The 18,107-nt window shown below is 41.4% G+C and overlaps 1 protein-coding gene across 1 annotated transcript in view; it reads left to right on the top strand.

The window, feature by feature from the left end:
• The window catches only part of ADIPOR2 (adiponectin receptor 2), a 92,974-nt gene extending 80,088 nt beyond the window's left edge, over positions 1-12,886 (top strand). Inside the window, exons 4-8 of the mRNA XM_045830507.1 lie at positions 776-947; positions 4,438-4,624; positions 4,863-5,050; positions 7,535-7,728; positions 10,086-12,886. Of these exons, the coding sequence (XP_045686463.1) occupies positions 776-947; positions 4,438-4,624; positions 4,863-5,050; positions 7,535-7,728; positions 10,086-10,214 (870 nt within the window). The 3' untranslated portion in view covers positions 10,215-12,886. The remainder of the gene's footprint in view (positions 1-775; positions 948-4,437; positions 4,625-4,862; positions 5,051-7,534; positions 7,729-10,085) is intronic.
• Positions 12,887-18,107: the final 5,221 nt, after the last annotated feature.

Raw genomic sequence — 18,107 nt, forward strand, 5'->3', positions numbered from 1 at the left:
GGACCCTCTGGCTGCACCCTCCTACAGTAGCCTTTGGGGAAGGTTAGGATTAATACTACCTTCGGTGGCTGTTGGTTGCTAACCCATTTATGAAGTGATCTGGGCCATTTCATTTGATCCTCATAACTTCTTTATGAAGTAATCAAAGCACTATTATCTTCATTTTATAAACGAGGAAACTGAGGCTTGGCAATTTTGTGAGTAAAGCTTGTTCAATTAATTAATGGCAGACATCCGAGATTTTCTGACTTATACATTCTTTCTTTTCTACTTCATTATATTTGCTGTGATAGGAAGAGAAGAGAGAGTAAAAGGATTAAGACAGATTTTAGCAAAAGACACAAAAGTATGATTCTTTATAGTTCTTTTTTTACCAACAGGACTAAGTATAAAAATGGTCATATTTAATGTCAGATTATTCAGAGGTAAAGTTTGTTGTGGAGGATGGAGGGAGTCTGTATAAGTGGGACTTTAGACCCCTCACCTACTTTAGCCAGATGGAAACAGAGTTTGAAGCAACTCTTTAGGGCATGTTCTGTCAATGCATTTACCTCTTCCCTTTTTTAAGGAAAGCCCCTCCCCCCATTTAAAAATCTAATTTTGATCAAACTGTTTTTTAAAAACTCAGAATGTAGGACATTATGCATTTTGAATGTGTTTGTCTTTCTGAAAGTAAGGTTTTTTTCTAATAAGAAAATGTAACAGATTATTATTTGGGACCAGTGTTGCTAAAGTGACAGAACTCCAAAGATAGTTGATAATATTTTTCTTCCAGGTATGGGAAGGTCGATGGCGAGTAATCCCCCATGATGTGCTGCCAGACTGGCTCAAGGACAATGACTTCCTTTTACATGGACACCGGCCTCCTATGCCTTCTTTCCGGGCCTGTTTCAAGAGCATTTTCAGAATACACACAGAGACGGGCAACATCTGGACACATCTCTTAGGTATGAAATATCAGTGGTGTAATGAATTGCTGATTCTTTATTTTTTAAATGTTTTATTTATTTGATGGTAAGGATGGAACTTAAAAAATATATTTGGGATTTGCCATTTTGTTTTCTGGATTTGTAATGATGCAGTTTCTCACTGATTTGCTCTGTGGTTTGTACTATGAATTTCTTATAGCTGTCATATTTTTCTCTACTGATTTTTTTAATTGCATTTTTTCCATTACCATTTACCTCTTCTACACATACCCGCCCCCCGCCCCCAGTCACCACATTATTGTCCATGTCCATGAGTCCTTTTTGTTTTTAACTTGATCTGTCCACCACTACTGGATTTCTAGACAGTATTTGAACCAGGCCAAGAGAAAGGTTCTATACAAAATGAGAAAAATATTTTATTGAACACTAAGAGGAAGGTAGTTATTTATTAGAAATAAGCTGGTTTTTCAAAGTATTTACTTAGAATATTCACAATTAAATTTCAGTTTGGCTTGAAGTAGAATATAATGTGTAATATTTTTCCCATAATGATTGTATGTTAAAGAAAGAATACAATGGGGGAAAGAGTATCTTAATAAATGGTATTATTTTAATAAATGGTATTAGGAATAACTGAGCGGCTACATGTAAAAGAATAAAGTTGGAACCCCACCTTACACCATATGCAAAAATTAACTCAAAATGGATGAAAGATTTAATCATACAAACTAAAACTATAAAATCATTAGGAGAAAACATAGATGTAACTGTTTGTGACCTTGGATTAGGTGACAGTCTCTTAGAATTGACACCAAAAGCATATCAACCAAAGGAAAAAAATGGATATATTGGACTTAATCAAAATTAAAAGCTTATATGCCAAAAAAAATTATCCAGAAAGGATAAGGTAACCCATAGAACAGAAAATATCTGTAAAGTGCATATCTGATAAAGGTCTAGTAAAGCAGGGGCCCCTAGCCCCTGCACTGTGGACATGTAACCGTCAGTGGCCTGTTAGGAACCGGGCTGCACAGCAGGAGGTGAGTGGCAGGTGAGCAGAGCTTTGCTCACACTACCACCTGAGCCCTGCCTCCTATCTCCGCAACACCCTCCCACACCCCACCTGCCATCTGTGGAAAAATTGTCTTTCATGAAACTGGTCCTCTGTGCCAGAAAGATTGGGGACTGTTGTACTAGTAAAAAACTCTTACAACTAAACAATAAAAAGATAGCCTAGTTTGAAAAATGAATAAAGGACCTGAATAGGCATTTCTTCAAAGATCTACAAATGGCCGATAAACATATGAAAAGATGCTCAACATCATTAGTCATTTTGAGAAATGCAAATCAAATACTTTGTGAAATGCAGTGAAATACCATGGCAAACTCACTAGAATGGCTATAAACAAGAAAATGGAAAATTACAAGCCTTGGCAAGGATGTGGAAAATCAGAACTCGCATACATTGCTTGTGGGAATATAAAATGGTGCAGCCGTATGGGAAACAGTATGGCAGTTCTTCAGATGCTTCAACAGGGTTACCAACAGTTCTACTCCTTAGACTTAAGACAATGGAAAACATGTTCACACAGGATGAGTACACAAATGTACTTAAGCACCATTATTTATAATAGCGAAAGCGTGGAAACAACTCAAAATCTTTCAGGTGGTGAATTGAAAAGTAAAATGTGGTATATCCATACAGTGAACTATTACTTGATATTGATACATGCTACAACATGAGTGAGGCTTGAAAACATGCTCAATGGAAGAAGCCACATGTTACATGATCCATGTGCATTAAATGCCTAGAATGGGAAGTCTGGAGACAGAAACTAGGTTAGTGGATGACTGGAGTAGGGATTGGGGAATGGGATATCGCTGTAACAGGTACAGGGCTTCTTTTGGGGGTGATGGAAATGTTCTGGAATTTAATAATAGTGATGATTTCACAACCTTGTGAAGTCCAAGGGAGATACATTCCAAGGCCCACACTGGATGCCTCAGACTGCAGATAGAACTGAACCCCGTATATGCTATATATTTTTCTATATATACACACTTATGATAAGTTTAATTTATAAATTAGGCACATTAGGAGATTAACAACAATAAAATAGAACCGTTATAACTATATACTGTAATATAAGTTGTGTGCATGTGGTGTCTGTGTGAATATGGTATCAGACCCATCAACAGACCTGATAACCAAGATGGCTGCTAAGGGACTAAGGGGTGGGAAGGTAGAAGCATATGCACGCTGGGCAGAGGGACGATTCACAACCTGGACAGGATGGCATGAGATTCCATCGTGCTACTCAGAATGGTTTGCAATTCAAAGCTTATGGATTCAAAGCAAATGGAATTTTTTATTTAATATTTTCAGATCACTATTGACTGTGGGTAACTGAACCACAGAAAACAAAACTGGATAAGGGGGAAAACTATTGTATACTAAATAGTTTCTGGCCTTTACCCCATTTGACTTGCATTTCTTAACACATTTGATTTCCACTGTGTCCCCATGTCCCTACGTTGCTAGTATAGTGAGAACAGAACAGAGTATAAAATCAAGTTTGTTGCTGATGTCTAACTCCAGGGTAAATGTTTTATTAAATGGATCAAACAGAATCACTTAGCAAATGTTTAAATTCTTAATATCTGTGCCTGTCTTTTGTTAAGTGGCCCTTCTTTCCCTAAGCAGTAAGAACATGAAATCTTACTGTGAAGAATAGCTTAAAAATTGGTTATGAAATAGCCAGAATAGGCATTTTATGGTTCTTAATTATTTTTTTGTAAAAAAAATTTTAATTTTTATTTATTGATGTTTAGAGAGAGAGGGAAGGGAGGGAGAAACAAACATCAATTTGTAATTCCACTTCTTGACACATTCATTGGTTGCTTCTTATACATGCCCTGACTGGGGATTGAACCTGCAACCTTGGTGTATTGGGACAATACTCTAACCAGCTGAGCTACCTGGCCAGGGTCACTGTCCTTACTTCTTGAATCTGTTGGGCCAATTGGCGAGGAACAGAGAAGCATAGTGTTCCTTGACAGCTATCGGTGGAGAAAAGCTGTATTTCTTGGCAGGGTTTGGAGGTATTGGGATTTATTACAAAAACAAATGCAAAGTGGACCTTTGTAAGCTGGACTATAGCATAATGTGCTCAAAACATTACAAATGAACTTTTGTAGTAGCTCTAGAGGTAGAAGTGGACTAATGTAGTCTTCTAAGAGTGGCACCACTTTTTAAATTATGTTCTTAGATAAATAAGTGATTGGATTTTGTATTTCAGCATTATAAAATGATGCTGAAAAGTATACGATACCAACAATGCTTGAAGTAGCCAAAAATTTGGATAGGCTTTGGTTATTTAGAAGATTTTTCTTATGGAACTCTTGACCCAGACTGTCATTGTGTGAAGGATTGAAAATGGAATCAACAAAAAATATTGTCTCTTCAAAAGGATAATTTTTTTCCCCCTCCCCTGTACTCTTCTCTTAGGTTGTGTATTCTTCCTGTGCCTGGGGATCTTTTATATGTTCCGTCCAAACATCTCCTTTGTGGCCCCTCTGCAAGAGAAGGTGGTCTTTGGGTTGTTCTTCTTGGGGGCCATTCTCTGCCTTTCTTTTTCGTGGCTCTTCCACACAGTCTACTGCCACTCAGAAGGGGTCTCCCGACTCTTCTCTAAGTAAGTATCTGTAAAGTCCATATTTTGATTAATGATACAGAGTTAGTGAATTAGTGAACATCTAGCGGAGCTGACAGAATTCTTAATGCCATCTGATAAGAACGTTTAAAAAAATTAAAGCAAGCACCCCACTTTGCTTCTTAGCTGTCATTGCTGGCTTGTGTTATGGGGGATTAATTTGAGCATGTAATGCACAGTGATTTCTAACAAATGGATTTCTCCCTCCCTCCCATCCTAGACTAGATTACTCCGGCATTGCTCTTCTGATTATGGGAAGTTTTGTTCCGTGGCTTTATTATTCTTTCTACTGTAATCCACAACCTTGCTTCATCTACCTGATTGTCATCTGTGTGCTGGGCATCGCAGCCATTATAGTCTCCCAGTGGGACATGTTTGCCACCCCTCAGTATCGGGGAGTCAGAGCAGGTAAGAGCATGTGGAGGTTTTACATTAAACATTTATTTACCAGTCATTTACTTAAGGTCTGCCATTTATTTTCTAAGCATTATACTATGTACTTATGATGCAAAGATGAATAAATTATAGTTCTGTTCTTGGAGGCTTTTAAAGCAATGTTCATCAGCTGTGGTAAAGCAGTGGAGTTGATGAACAGTGGTAAGCTGTGTGGGTCCTGTGTTCTGGGCAGTGTGTAATTCACTTTAGTTTTATGGCCATATACTGTCGATGAGACTGGGGAGCTCTGTAACCTTTGTAAAATAATCAGTGATTCCTCTTACTGTCAGCATGAAGCATACTTTTTGCAGTGATTTGTTCTTTTTGTTGTTGTTATTTTTGTTTTGTATATTTTAAATTGTGCAGTCTGCTTAGGTAAATAAGAATTCACTCCATATGGGGTGGGGAGGGGACGAGTGGAGGTGGAAAATGGTATGGGGGGATAAGAGGCGATGAAAAGAAATAAAATAAAAAAATTTAAAAAAGACTTCATACTGATTGTGTTCCACTAATGTAGGCACCATATATCTCTTCTGATGTAGGGATAAAGAGGCTTTTTACAGATTGTATGGAAAGCCCACAAGCCTTTCAGTGTCTTGCTTGAGCCTTCCTGTAAGAGTATAGGGCTAACAGAGACATGATTTTTGTCTTCTACTGGACTAGAAAGTCCTTATAACCAAGTCTATGTCTTGAATTTTCTGTTCCTGGCATCAAACCCAGTGCCTACTGAGAATGAAGAAGTATTAAAAGGAGTAGTTTTCCTTTCAATCTTTAGAACAGAAAACAAAAACATCTGTTTAGTGTTAAAATCCAAGCCATGGTTCACCTGCAGTTACCTAGAAGGTTAGGAGTTAGAGTTAACTCTGTGCTCTAACATTACTCTCTTCCCTCCTTAAATGTTTATGTGAGCAAATGAACAGTGGTCAGGGCTGGCTTACAGTAGTACTTAACCTTAGTGTTAAGCTTGCTTAAGTACTTGAGTTAAGAACCTCTTTGCTGAGTAGAGCTGAGCATTCTGCTGTTCACACACATCAGAAGAACCAAGTTCCCGAGCTTTGACTTAGAGAACGACAGGCAGGACCATTGGCAGCCTTTGCTTAGCACACAGAGGAACAGAACAAGTGAAGAAACAGGGTCATAGTGACTTCTCTTGGGTGAGGAATAGAGGTAGGGAGTAGTTTTTATTTAGGCCTGCTTGGTTTATTTCTTTTATGAGATGAGCATTGCCATTTTCCTTTTCTCTGTTGATGTCCATTTTATTTATGAATATGGGTATGTGCCTACATCGTTGTATACCAGCAGCTTGTGGAATGATGTCTAAAGCAAGCAGTAGGCCCCTTTCTTTTCAGGAAGATTACCATTGTTTTGCAAGGGCCATTCTTAAGTCTTTGTGTCAAAAGTGTAGCAGCAGTTTCGGCTCCTGCAGGGAGTTCATGTGGTGTGTGGGTTGACACACATCTCAAAGTGGGTTTTAGGTCAGTTGCCTTCAAACTTTTTTCATCGTGACATTTTGTTTTAATACACAAATGGACAGAAATATCAATTATAAAACTTTTACCAACTAGTACTCTCCACTTGTGACATAATGTGATATATATTATTTTACTCTAGTTTATTTAAAAAAATTCTGATCCAGACTCAGTTGATCTTATAACCTAGGTTATATCTGGAAGTTTGAAAAACACTATCGATTTTGAAGGCATGTAGGGCTTAGTGAAGTGATTCTGATAGACTTCTGTAGACTTCTGTAACTGATTGGTACTTTTGGGCCTGGAAACTTTCAGAAACATATCTGACTCTCTGTCTCTGTCTCGGAAATGAGGACACAACCTAGGCTTGGAGGGTTGAACCTCTAGCTGAGTGTGGTTCCAGCTGTGGTTCCCAAAAATGCTTTGGGGTGTCATCAGAACCTGTAACTGCCTCGTGTTTCCTTACCTCCACCTCTCACTCTCTCATCCCTCCTGCTCCTCCTACCTCAAGAATATTTCTTGTTTTATGTATTTTTAAAAAAGATTATTGTATTTTTTCCATTACCATTAATATCTGTTGTTTTAAAGGGAAGATAAAATATTTAAAATATCTGTGTCTATGCTTCATTTTGCCATCGGTGTCTATGGAGAGGCAGCATTTAGCGAGGTTTGAACACACTCCTAGAGCTGTCTAGTTCCTAAAATACTGCAACACCCTTTGAGGACTGCTCACTTGTTAAGCCTCTCTTAGCAGGAGGCTCCTTGAATTTATAACTAGATCTATCTTTTAAAATAGAACTTTGCTGTCCTTGTGGCAGTATGCTCGAGTTTGAGGAACCTTCTTTTTCCATTCGTATAAGAAGCTAATGTTTCATTATACTTGGAAGTATTCATTTTACAGAATGGTTGGTTCTGTGTTGTAATATTTATTTCTCGTTCCTTATTTCTATTCTACATTTTTGTTTTATTTATTTCTCGTGATTCTCAGGAGTGTTTTTGGGACTAGGCCTGAGTGGAATCATTCCTGCCTTGCACTATGTCATCTCGGAGGGGTTCCTGAAGGCTGCCACCATAGGACAGATTGGCTGGTTGATGCTGATGGCCAGCCTCTATATCACAGGGGCTGCCCTGTATGCTGCCCGCATCCCTGAACGCTTCTTTCCTGGCAAGTGTGACATCTGGGTAAGTATGATCAGAGGTGGCTATTGTACATGCGTACATCCCTCTTAGTGGGTTATTGGCAGACTGGGAAGTAAAATAACTGAAAAAATTTTAGACTCAAAATCAACAGATCTGTATTCTAGTCCTAACTCTCCCTCATTACTTGTGTTCCTCTGGATGATAAGTATAACAATTGCTATATTTTGCCGTGTATAATGCATTCCCATGTATAATGCACACCCACGTTTTTGGCCCACACTTTCAGAGAAAAAAAAATTTTTTTAAGATTTTATTTGTTTATTTTTAGTCAGAGAGGGAGAGAGAGAGACAGAGAGAGAGGGAGGGAAACATCAGTGTGTGGTTGCCTCTTGCACGACTCCAACTGGGGACCTGGCCTGCAGCCCAGGTATGTGCCCTGACTGGGAATTGAACCAGTAACCCTTTAGTTCACAGGCTGGTGCTCAATCCACTGAGCTGCACCAGCCAAGGCTCATTTTAATTTTTAATTCAATTATTATTTATATTTAGATACTTGTTTTTTGTATTGTAAAGGAATTTTAGCATTTTGGGGGGACATATGGTAGAAGAAATTTTATGTTACAATTACAGGACACAAGAACAAATACAAGGTATTTCAGGTACTGCCCATGTATAATGCACATCCTTAAGTTTCCCTAAAAAATTTGGGCAAAAAAGTGTGCATTATACATGGCAAAATATGGAATATGTATTGAGCACTTACTTGGTGTCTGGCACAGTACTGAGTGAACACTTCTCACGGATAACCTCATGTAACGCATTAGCCCTATAAGGTATAATAATTGTTACTAATGTTTTCATTTTGCAGATTAGGACATGAGGGTTAGGGAGGTAGGTGGCTCCAGTGGTAGGAGTAGAATATGAATGAGGTTGGTCTAGTGTCAGAGTGTATACTACACTGTACTGGCAAGTCATTTAGTCATTTTTTATCTCAGCTTCCTTGTTTATGAAATGGAGGCGATGGATCAGATTTTTACTGAAATCCTTTTTTGGGGCCAGAGTTTTACCTAGATCCTTTTTGATCACCAAGTTTAATGATTTGTTTTGAGAGAGAGAGTATGTGGATGTGTTTGTTTGGAGTGGGAGGTAGAGATAACTTAGCTTGTGGTTAATGGTAAGAAAGGAAAGAGAGAGGGAAAGAAGATACACGGGACCAACAGTTGGAACATTTTATGACAGAAGATGGCTTGAAACATTTTCAACAGTACAGAATTAGAGTGTTGTTTGACATGAAGTCTGACCTTTGGAATTGTGTTTCTTAACCTCTTGTTGATTGTTATAGACTAAGGTGATCATGCAGTCTCTTTAAAGTTTAGTTTAGCTATCTGTAAAATGGCAATAATGCTAATTTAGGTAATCTTTTGAGCTTGAAATTAGCTAATTTATCACTCTGAGATTGTCTCTTCATAATTTTGACATTGATATGGGAAGATTTTTTACCTTTTCTCCTTTTGGGGAGAGTAAGTTCCCTTTGGTGTCCTCTGAAACAACTCCTTGGCTGTTAATAGATCCTTCTAGTTTACACTTCTAAAATCAATGTCTTTCCCTTGATAAATACTGTTCTGCTGCTGTATTTTTATTTGCTGCTGTACTTTTTCATTTTGAGACTATAATGAGAGAATCGTGTGATTTTGAAGTAATGTTCGGTGCACTGAGCGTTTGATAGCCCCTTTTGAGCATTCAGCAGCACAGGTTAAATCAGAAATACTGTCACATGGTTGTAGATCAGCTTCTGACTTCAGGAGGAAGTGAAAGACCCTGCTTTTCTAGTCTTTTGATATATGTAGTATTTTGTCTGTGTAATTCCAGAGTCTTAAAGCTGGAGAAAACTCCAGCCACCATATGTTTTGACCTTTACCCAGTCCTGGAAATCCCTTTAGTTTTTCTAACAGAGAGCATTTTCTAACATTTAAATGACCACAGCTCAAGTGCTTTAGCCTATGACAAATATGTCTGTCAGCAAAGAGGAAAATGCCCTCTGTCTAACCGTTCCTGCTCCTAGGCATGAGGGGACCCTTGGGGCCTTGGCGGCCTGTCGGCAGGAGTCTGTGTGCAGCACTGCCCCTGTGTTCACCTTATACTGCAGTGTTAAGTGTGCACATTTTCATGTCTAGACCTTAGCAGTAGCACCTTGATTTCTTTGGGGACAGCTGGTCTTCAGTTCAGCAGAATATGATATGCCTAATGTATATCCCAGGATCTGTGGACACCTTGAATTTGAGCTCTGTCACATCCATTCCTTGCCCTGTGCTCAGCATAAATAGTCTTAAGAACCTTCAGCAGACTTTTAATAATGCATAGGTTTCTCCAACCCCCCCCCCCTTTTTTTCCCCCTCCAGTTTCACTCTCATCAGCTATTCCACATCTTTGTGGTTGCCGGCGCTTTTGTTCACTTCCACGGGGTCTCAAACCTCCAAGAGTTCCGTTTCATGATCGGCGGAGGCTGCAGCGAAGAGGATGCACTGTGACACCTACAGTAGCCAGGGATTGGGACCCTGAACCAGTGCCTGCAAGCACCTGCAGGCCTCCCTTCCTGTCCACTGATGCCAGTAGCAGAGGAGCTCCAAAACTCGGACAGCCTCATGGGCTTGGTGATGCCCCAGGGGCTCCACATGGCACATGACTGAGAAGAGAAAAACAAAAATAAATCATACCTCAAAGGATGGAGTGCATCAATTAGGAGAAAAGGAGAAATGGCCCAAACCCTGACATATTCGTGGGATGTACTGATTTAAGGGCTCTGCAGAACCCTTGGCAAACTGGCTTCTGATCTGTATCATATTTATTTGTTGAAGATGGAGAAACAGTTTAGCTGGCGGTTCATCCTTCTCCCTTTCTCCCTCCTTAAAACAATAATACAAACCAATTTAGGTGAACATTTATATCTTATTAAGTGGTGGGAGTGTGATTTTAGATGCTGTTTTGGGAGAACAAACAATGTAAATAAGATTTCTAACTTACTGTTTAAATAAGAATTTATATAAATGTTTAAAACACAGGGGTAGGGGAGGGAGGGAGAATTTTTGTATAGGATGAAACATGCAAGTACCACACACTGTTTCAATTTTGCACAAAGTGACTGTAGGAGGATCAGGTGGTAGCCCCAGAATGTATAATGCCTTGGTGCACCAAGGTGCCTTCTGAAGGCTGACATACCTTGGACCTCGGTGGGGCAGAGAGTACAGCCCCAGCCCAGTGATCACATGACCACTCTCATGGCTGAGAGCTTTCGGGAGTCCTGAGGTAGAGGGAATTGGTATGTGTGTTCTCAGTGGAAGCAGCACGTGAGTGGCTAGCAGGATGTTACATAAAGGCTCTAGTTTAGATGTCCTTGGAGAGACTGACTTCTTTTTTATGTTGATGACCCTTTAAGGAATAGAGCCACCTGCCTCAGAAAGTCATTTATGCTGGTAGAGGGGAAGCTCTGGAGACATTAGCACAGGGGCTGATCTGATTACTTCTGGCATCCTGTTCAGTTTTTTGGTGATTTTTATCTGATTATAGGGTTGTCACAGTTTTCCATATCCTTGTTGTAGAGCTTTGCAATACCCTGGAAATTCCCCTCTATTAAAATCACTGCCCCAACTACCCTTCTTCCTCCTGGGACTAAAAGTCATCTTTTTCTCAGCATCATTTTTCTTGGCATGGAGCCAGCCACAAAACTCTGCCTTGTCCAGGTGCCTCCTGAGCTCATTTACCTAGGTTGGAAGAACGCTTCCTTTGGATTAGGAAAATGATTTTTACCTGGTACCTTGGTGAGCCTCGGTATGACAGACATATCAGCTCTCCTTGAACAGAAAAGCCAGGAGAACTCTTGTGAAGCAGGGCCCAGTACTCAACGTGGAGTATCAGCATTCCCTTATAAGGGATAGTGTGGTGGGAAGTTATAAAAGGAAAGTTGTATGTTGTCAGGGAGTCTGGTAGAACCTTTAAAACTGTATCTTTGAAGGGCTGCCAGAAGTAAAAGAAAGACTGCTTGTGTCTTTACCCTGTTATGGTGTCAGGCAGAGTGGTGGGGGAAGGCTCTGGTTCATAGCCTGGTAGGGGAACTCGCATCTTGGCTCATACTCAAGCCACCCAAGTAGCACTCGAGTCTTAGGTTACTTACCCTCATCAGGTGATTGTTACATCCTGGGGATTGTGGGTGCTAGGACTAAATATTGAGGTCCTAAGCTTGTAGGCTGGCATCCTCAACCAGATGTTTGGGAATATGGAAGGGTCTCCTATTTATTCCGGATAGGGTTTTCTTGGGTCTTTTACTCTTTTCTTTCCCTTTCCAGTTTCCAGCAAAAGCTGGGAACCAGGAAGAAAGAATCCATTGTAGAACTTGGGAAGAACTTAAGAGTATTTTGGGTCTGGATAAGGTCACTGCCCTGGGTGCTAGGTGGACCCAACAAAAGTGGGTAAATTGGTTCAGTGCCTAACAGAATAAACAGTATTACTCCATTTGAGGAGACAGTCCAGTAGGACAGTGGCCATCTGGAAGGAAGCTCACTTAGTTCCACAGACACAACAGCACATATCAGAAGCCAGACTTGCTCTTCGGTCATGCACGTGGGATATGGGGTGTCAGATGCAGCCTTGAAACAACACCAACAGAGGTAGCAGTCTCTGGGCCCCATCACCCCACACCCCAAAGGAGGAGCTGAATCTGGTTCAACATAGCACAAACCCCTAGGAACATGAAATTTAACACCGATGTATAATCCAGTAAAAATCTCTTTAGGGTGTGTGTGTGGGTGTGTGTGTGCTCATTTATATGTGTGTGTCTGTGTGCAACTCACTACCAACAGCCTCGCTGCACTTGGTCTTACAGTGCTCGCTGAGAACTCTCACCAGGTTGGCGCCTGAATGCCTTACTCTCAGCTGTCAGAGGCTTGCTTGCTCTGCAGATTTTTAATTTTCTTTTTTGGCCCTAGGCTGATTAGGACCTCTGCGGCTTCATTCTCTCACCATTAAATAGTGGCCTTTTTCAGTATTTTTCCCCTTACCCTTTATAAATTGCTGAAGCCACAAAGCACATGCTGGGGATCGTAGAAGGCTGGGGTCTCGGAAAGGCATCTGCGACGGCGCCGTTCACCAGGGGGTGGCCCTTGCTGTGTTCTCAACTTCTAATAAAATGAACCAAATGGAATAGGAACTTTTGGCGTGTATTTCTTTTTACTGCCTCAGTTTACCTCCCCAAAGCTTTTAATGTTTCTTAATTGAAGTTCTGATTTCGACACTGAAGCTTAAGGAGTTACCAGAAACTTGGCAATCTGAATTCACAAACCAAAATGCTCATCGTGCTTGGTTCACTTTGCTCAACCATTCTGACGAGGGTTAGAATGGAGGGCAGGGCTAACTCCAGGGGTGCAGTTCTTAATTTATTATTAAAGTTTATAAAAATAATTCCTAATACAACGAACATGCTATGCAAAGGGGTCTGTTAAAGTACTTTTGATACCTCATGTAATCCTGACCATCACTCTGTGAACTAATCAGCTCACTCTCATTTCATAGGTGCAAAAACATGCTTAGAAAAGCTAAGGCTCACTCTGCTGGCGCTCTTTTTAAGAAGGAAATTCAGATGAAAAAGTCATGTATATTGGTTTAAAAGTTTTGGAGGGCCAGGTCATTTGGATAGAGCATCTTCTTGATATGCCATTGTTGCGGGTTCAGTCCCTGGTCAGGGCACATAGAAGAATCAGCCAGTGAATGCAAACATAAGCAACACCCTCCCCACCCCCCAAAAAAAGATTGATGTTTCTTTCCTCTCTAAAAAGCAATAAATAAAAGGTTTTGAGGATTGTTAGCCCTTAATGTAATTAGGGAAGAGGAATCCTAATCCTCTTGCCTTAGGTAAATTTTTTTTTTCAGGGGAACTTCCAGTGTTGGGATAACACATCCACTCTGAGTTCTCGTCTTTAAGTGTAAATAAAATGTAAGCGTTTCCCGTATATTTTCTGAGTATAGAACATGGGGCGGCATCCTGATCTTGAACAACAAGCTGAGGCCTACAGATAGCCCACTTGGTTTTTCCTTAGTCTTTCTACAAGCTGTATATATGTTCTCTCAGGTGGTCCCTGTGAATATTGTAAAGGATATAGATAAGAACAAATTTGAATTTTGACTAATAGAATGCTGGGGCCATGGGTGGCCTACAGAAACCTCTGGGGACAGTGTTGCTTTAAAAATTACCCTAGAAATATGCCCTGGCTGGTGTTCAGTGGGTTGAGTGCCGACCTGCAAACCAAAGGGTTGCTGGTTTGAGTCCCAGTCAGGGCACATGCCTGGGATGTGGGCTAGGTCCACAGTAGGGGCATATGAGAGAAAACCATACACTGATGTTTCACTCTGTCTCTTTCTCCTTTCCCCTCTCTTTAAGTAAATAAAATCTAAAAAATAAAGAAATAAAATTACCCCAGAAATAATGTCCTTGTCTAGAATATTTTGCTTCAGTTATAGCACATTCTGTGTTTCTTCCTTTGGGGGGCATGTACAGGGACCGCCACTCCCTGTATCCTAGTGTACAGACTTTTGCTGCTGTTAAGTGTCTGGCCTGGTGAAACAAAGCACCCTGGCTCTCATAACTTCTGCTGCTGACAGCACACCAGGTCTCAGGGACCTAAGGAAGCAGGGGATCCAGCTGCATGACCATGAAAACCTCTCATTACTGCCCACTGACCATCCCTGCCAACCACTCTGAACTAGAAACAGCCACAGGTTCAGAGCCCAATTCTGCCATTTGCAGGGTGACACAGGCAAAAAGTCATTTATTTCCCCAGTCTGTTTTGTCACCTGTTAAAATGAGGTTTATAATAACATCCTTTGCATCTCTCCATGAAGTGCTCTTACAGATCAACTTTCTCAACTTCCCTGTGTGGTTGGCTGGCATTTCTGCCACTCGCGTTCTTCCTCCCTTTTGTGGTCTGTGACCCCCCTCCCCCATATATACTTTTCTCACTTTAAGATGTGTCCACTGCCTTGTCCTCATAAACCAAAACTTCACTTATGAAGTGGCTGCAGAAGCATTTTACCTGAAAGCATTTCTTTTTAAAATATATTTTATTGATTATGCTATTACACTTGTCCCATTACCCCCCTTCATTCCCCTCCACCCTGCACACCCTCTCCCATGCACATTCCACCTCTTTAGTTCATGTCCATGTGTCATAAGTTCTTTAGCTTCTGCATTTCCCATACTGTTCTTGCCCTCCCCCTATTTTCTACCTACCATCTATGCTACTTATTTTCCGTACCTTTTCCCCCCTCTTCTCCTCCCACTCCCCTGTTGCTAACCCTCCATGTGTTCTCCATTTCTGTGGTTCTGTTCCTGTTCTAGTTCTTTGCTTAGTTTCTTTTTGTTTTTGTTTTAGGTGTGGTTGTTAATAATTGTGAGTTTGCTGTCATTTTACTATACATGCTTTTTTATCTTCTTTTTCTTAGATAAGTCCCTTTAACATTTCATACAATAAGGGCTTGGTGATGATGAACTCCTTTAACTTGACCTTACCTGGGAAGCACTTTATCTGCCCTTCCATTCTAAATGAAAGCTTTGCTGGATAGAGCAATGTGGGATGTAGGTCCTTGCCTTTCATGACTTGGAATACTTTTCTCCAGCCCCTTCTTGCCTGTAAGGTGTCTTTTGAGAAATCAGCTGACAGTCTGATGGGCACTCCTTTGTAGGTTACTGTCTCCTTATCTCTTGCTTCTAGGATTCTGTCCTTCATTTTTACCTTGGCTAGTGTAATTATGATGTGCCTTGGTGTGTTCCTTCTTGGGTCCCACTTCTTTGGGACTCTCTGAGCTTCCTGGGCTTCCTGGAAGTCTATTTCCTTTGCCAGATTGGGGAAGTTCTCCTTTATTATTTGTTCAGATAACTTTTCCACTTGTTGCTCTTCCTCTTTTCCTTCTGGTACCCCTATAATTGGGATGTTGGAACTTTTAAAGATGTCCTGGAGGTTCCTAAGCCTCTCCTTATTTTTTTGAATTCTTATTTCTCCATTCTTTACTGTTTGGTGGTTTCTTCCTTCTGGTCCAATATATTGTTTTGAGTCCCAGTTTCCTTCCCATCACTATTGGTTCCCTGTGCGTTTTCCTTCATTTCACTTAGCATAGCCTGCATTTGTTCATGTAATTTGTGGCCAAAATCAACCAATTCTGTGAGCATCTTGATCACCAGTGCTCTGAACTTTGCATCTGATAGGTTGGCTATGTCTTGGTCACTTAGAAGTACTGGTTGCGGAGCTTTAAATTCTGTTTGAGCCATCTTTTTTTTTCTTCAGTCTGGTCACGCCTGTTACATATGAGGGGCGGAGTCTTAGGCGTTCACCAGGGTGGGGCACCCAAGTCCCTGGGTTGTGATGCTGTATGTGGGGGCAGGGTCTGAGAGGGAACAATGGTGCTTGCTCCGCTCTCCATCAGACCTCAGTCCCTTCCACAGCTTCACCAGAGAAAACTGGGCCGCTCTGGTGCCAATTCCCGTGTGGGTGGGCGTTTCCCCCCCCCCATGGGACTTTCCAAGGACCTCTCCTGTGAGGCTGGGGGTCTCTCCCTGCATCTTAACCCCCACAGATGTTTTCAATCAGTGCCCCAGGGCTCTATTTCCCAGCGCTGTGATCCTGGGTTGCTTTCAGTGCCTTGCTTCATAATCACCGCCTCATTGGGTCTTCTGGTTGCCATCCCTCGGCCAGGGCCTGCCAGCTGCCTTTTGCGCACTCAGGATCTTCCCGCTGTGGTCTTGGGTGCCCCTGATGCCTTACGCACCCGCCCAAGGGTCTCTGCTTTCAGCGACGCAACCCATGCCCAGCTGCCTGACTCCTCCCCTCCTACCCGTCTGGATGAACGTGTCTATTTTAACTTACTGTTGTCCGACTTCCATACAGTTCAGTTTTCTGTCAATTCTGGTGGTTATTCTGTTTCTAAATTGTTGTTGTCCCTATCTTGGTTGTGCGAGGAGGCACAGTGTGTCTACCTATGCCTCCATCTTGGGCGGAAGTCAGCATTTCTATTAAAATATACAAAATTATTTGGTGGATTTAGTAATTAATATATCGCTGTACTGAGGAAGAAGGATCTGACAACAGCCTTGGGTTCTTGGTCAGCCAAAGATGTGCAACACTTATTAAGAAAAGGCGTTTCAAGGTTCTGTACCCCAGATGTCATTATTAAATGACTTGGGTTTGAACTTTTGTTCCTCTGATATCAAGCTGATGGCTGTTTAGCTTGAGCCAGGCTGCCACCTGCTGTCCTTGAGTGATTTTGTTAAAAATCGAGAGGATGATAGTTCTGACCTTGGAAGGTAAAATTCAAAAGAATTTTCTGTTCGCCCAGGTAAAGAGCAAGGCTAGTTTATTAAAAATGGTCTTTTGTTCAGCTGGTTCTGAAAGAGATTTCTGGATCTTACAGCTCACTTCTGGCCACACAGAGGCACAGGGATTAAATGAACAAAATGCGGCTGGGATCTGCTGCAGCACTGCCGCTTGGTTCTTAAATCATGGCGAATATAGTTGATAGATTTGCCTGAATGTGTTCTCTTGGTTTGGGTGGGGGAGATAAGCCCTTCAAAACACAGCACTGGATCGCCCTGGAGTGAGACCAGCAGTAGGCGGCTGGGAGGTGGAGGTGAGGTCAAATAGCGTGGGAGGCTAGGCATTTATTGATGTTGCAGAAAGAGGTGGGTGGCCATGGCCCTTGCAGGGAGGGCTGGAGCAATGGTTAGAAAGTGCTCATGCTGCCATGGATGTCACAATTAGGGCTTTGACAGGACGGTGGGGAAGCTCTTGAGCCCTGACAGCCAAGGGGCTGGAGAAAGGGCTTCCTGCTGCTTTCTCACTAGCCTGCACCAGGCAGACAATTGTGACCTTTGCCTACTGTGCCTGGCATCCAAACTAATTTCTCTGTCCCCTACTTCGTGAAAGCAGATAATAGTAGTTAGGCACATTATTATGAATATCATGTTCAAATCTCACAGTACTCTTCCAATAATTGGGAGCCAATTTTCAACCCCATGCTTGATTCGTGGTCTGTAATGCAGGGCTAATACCAGTAGTACCTCCTTCAGAGAGGTGTTGCTAGGATTGAATGAGCAAATACCTGTTTTTACTCAGTTCATGTGAACCTTAGCTATCCCTACCATTATTCTTCCACTTAAACTGGCTGAGTGAGCTTGCATGGATCCCCTTCTTCTCTGGGGTTCTATTTCTTAGCTGCAAACAGGCTGTTAATGCCTACCTCACAGGCTTGTTGTGAGCTTTAAATGGTAGTGGAAGTAACATTTTATAATTGATAATATAAAGCATTTTACAAACATAATGAATGTGTTTTTATTGAGTTGGCCTACTCTAGAGAGAAGTGGGGCAAACTACTGGAGGGAAACT

This window comes from Phyllostomus hastatus, unplaced genomic scaffold (assembly GCF_019186645.2).
Source record: "Phyllostomus hastatus isolate PE091 unplaced genomic scaffold, TTU_PhHast_1.1 phas_contig_152, whole genome shotgun sequence".
Classification (NCBI taxonomy): Eukaryota; Metazoa; Chordata; class Mammalia; order Chiroptera; family Phyllostomidae; genus Phyllostomus; species Phyllostomus hastatus.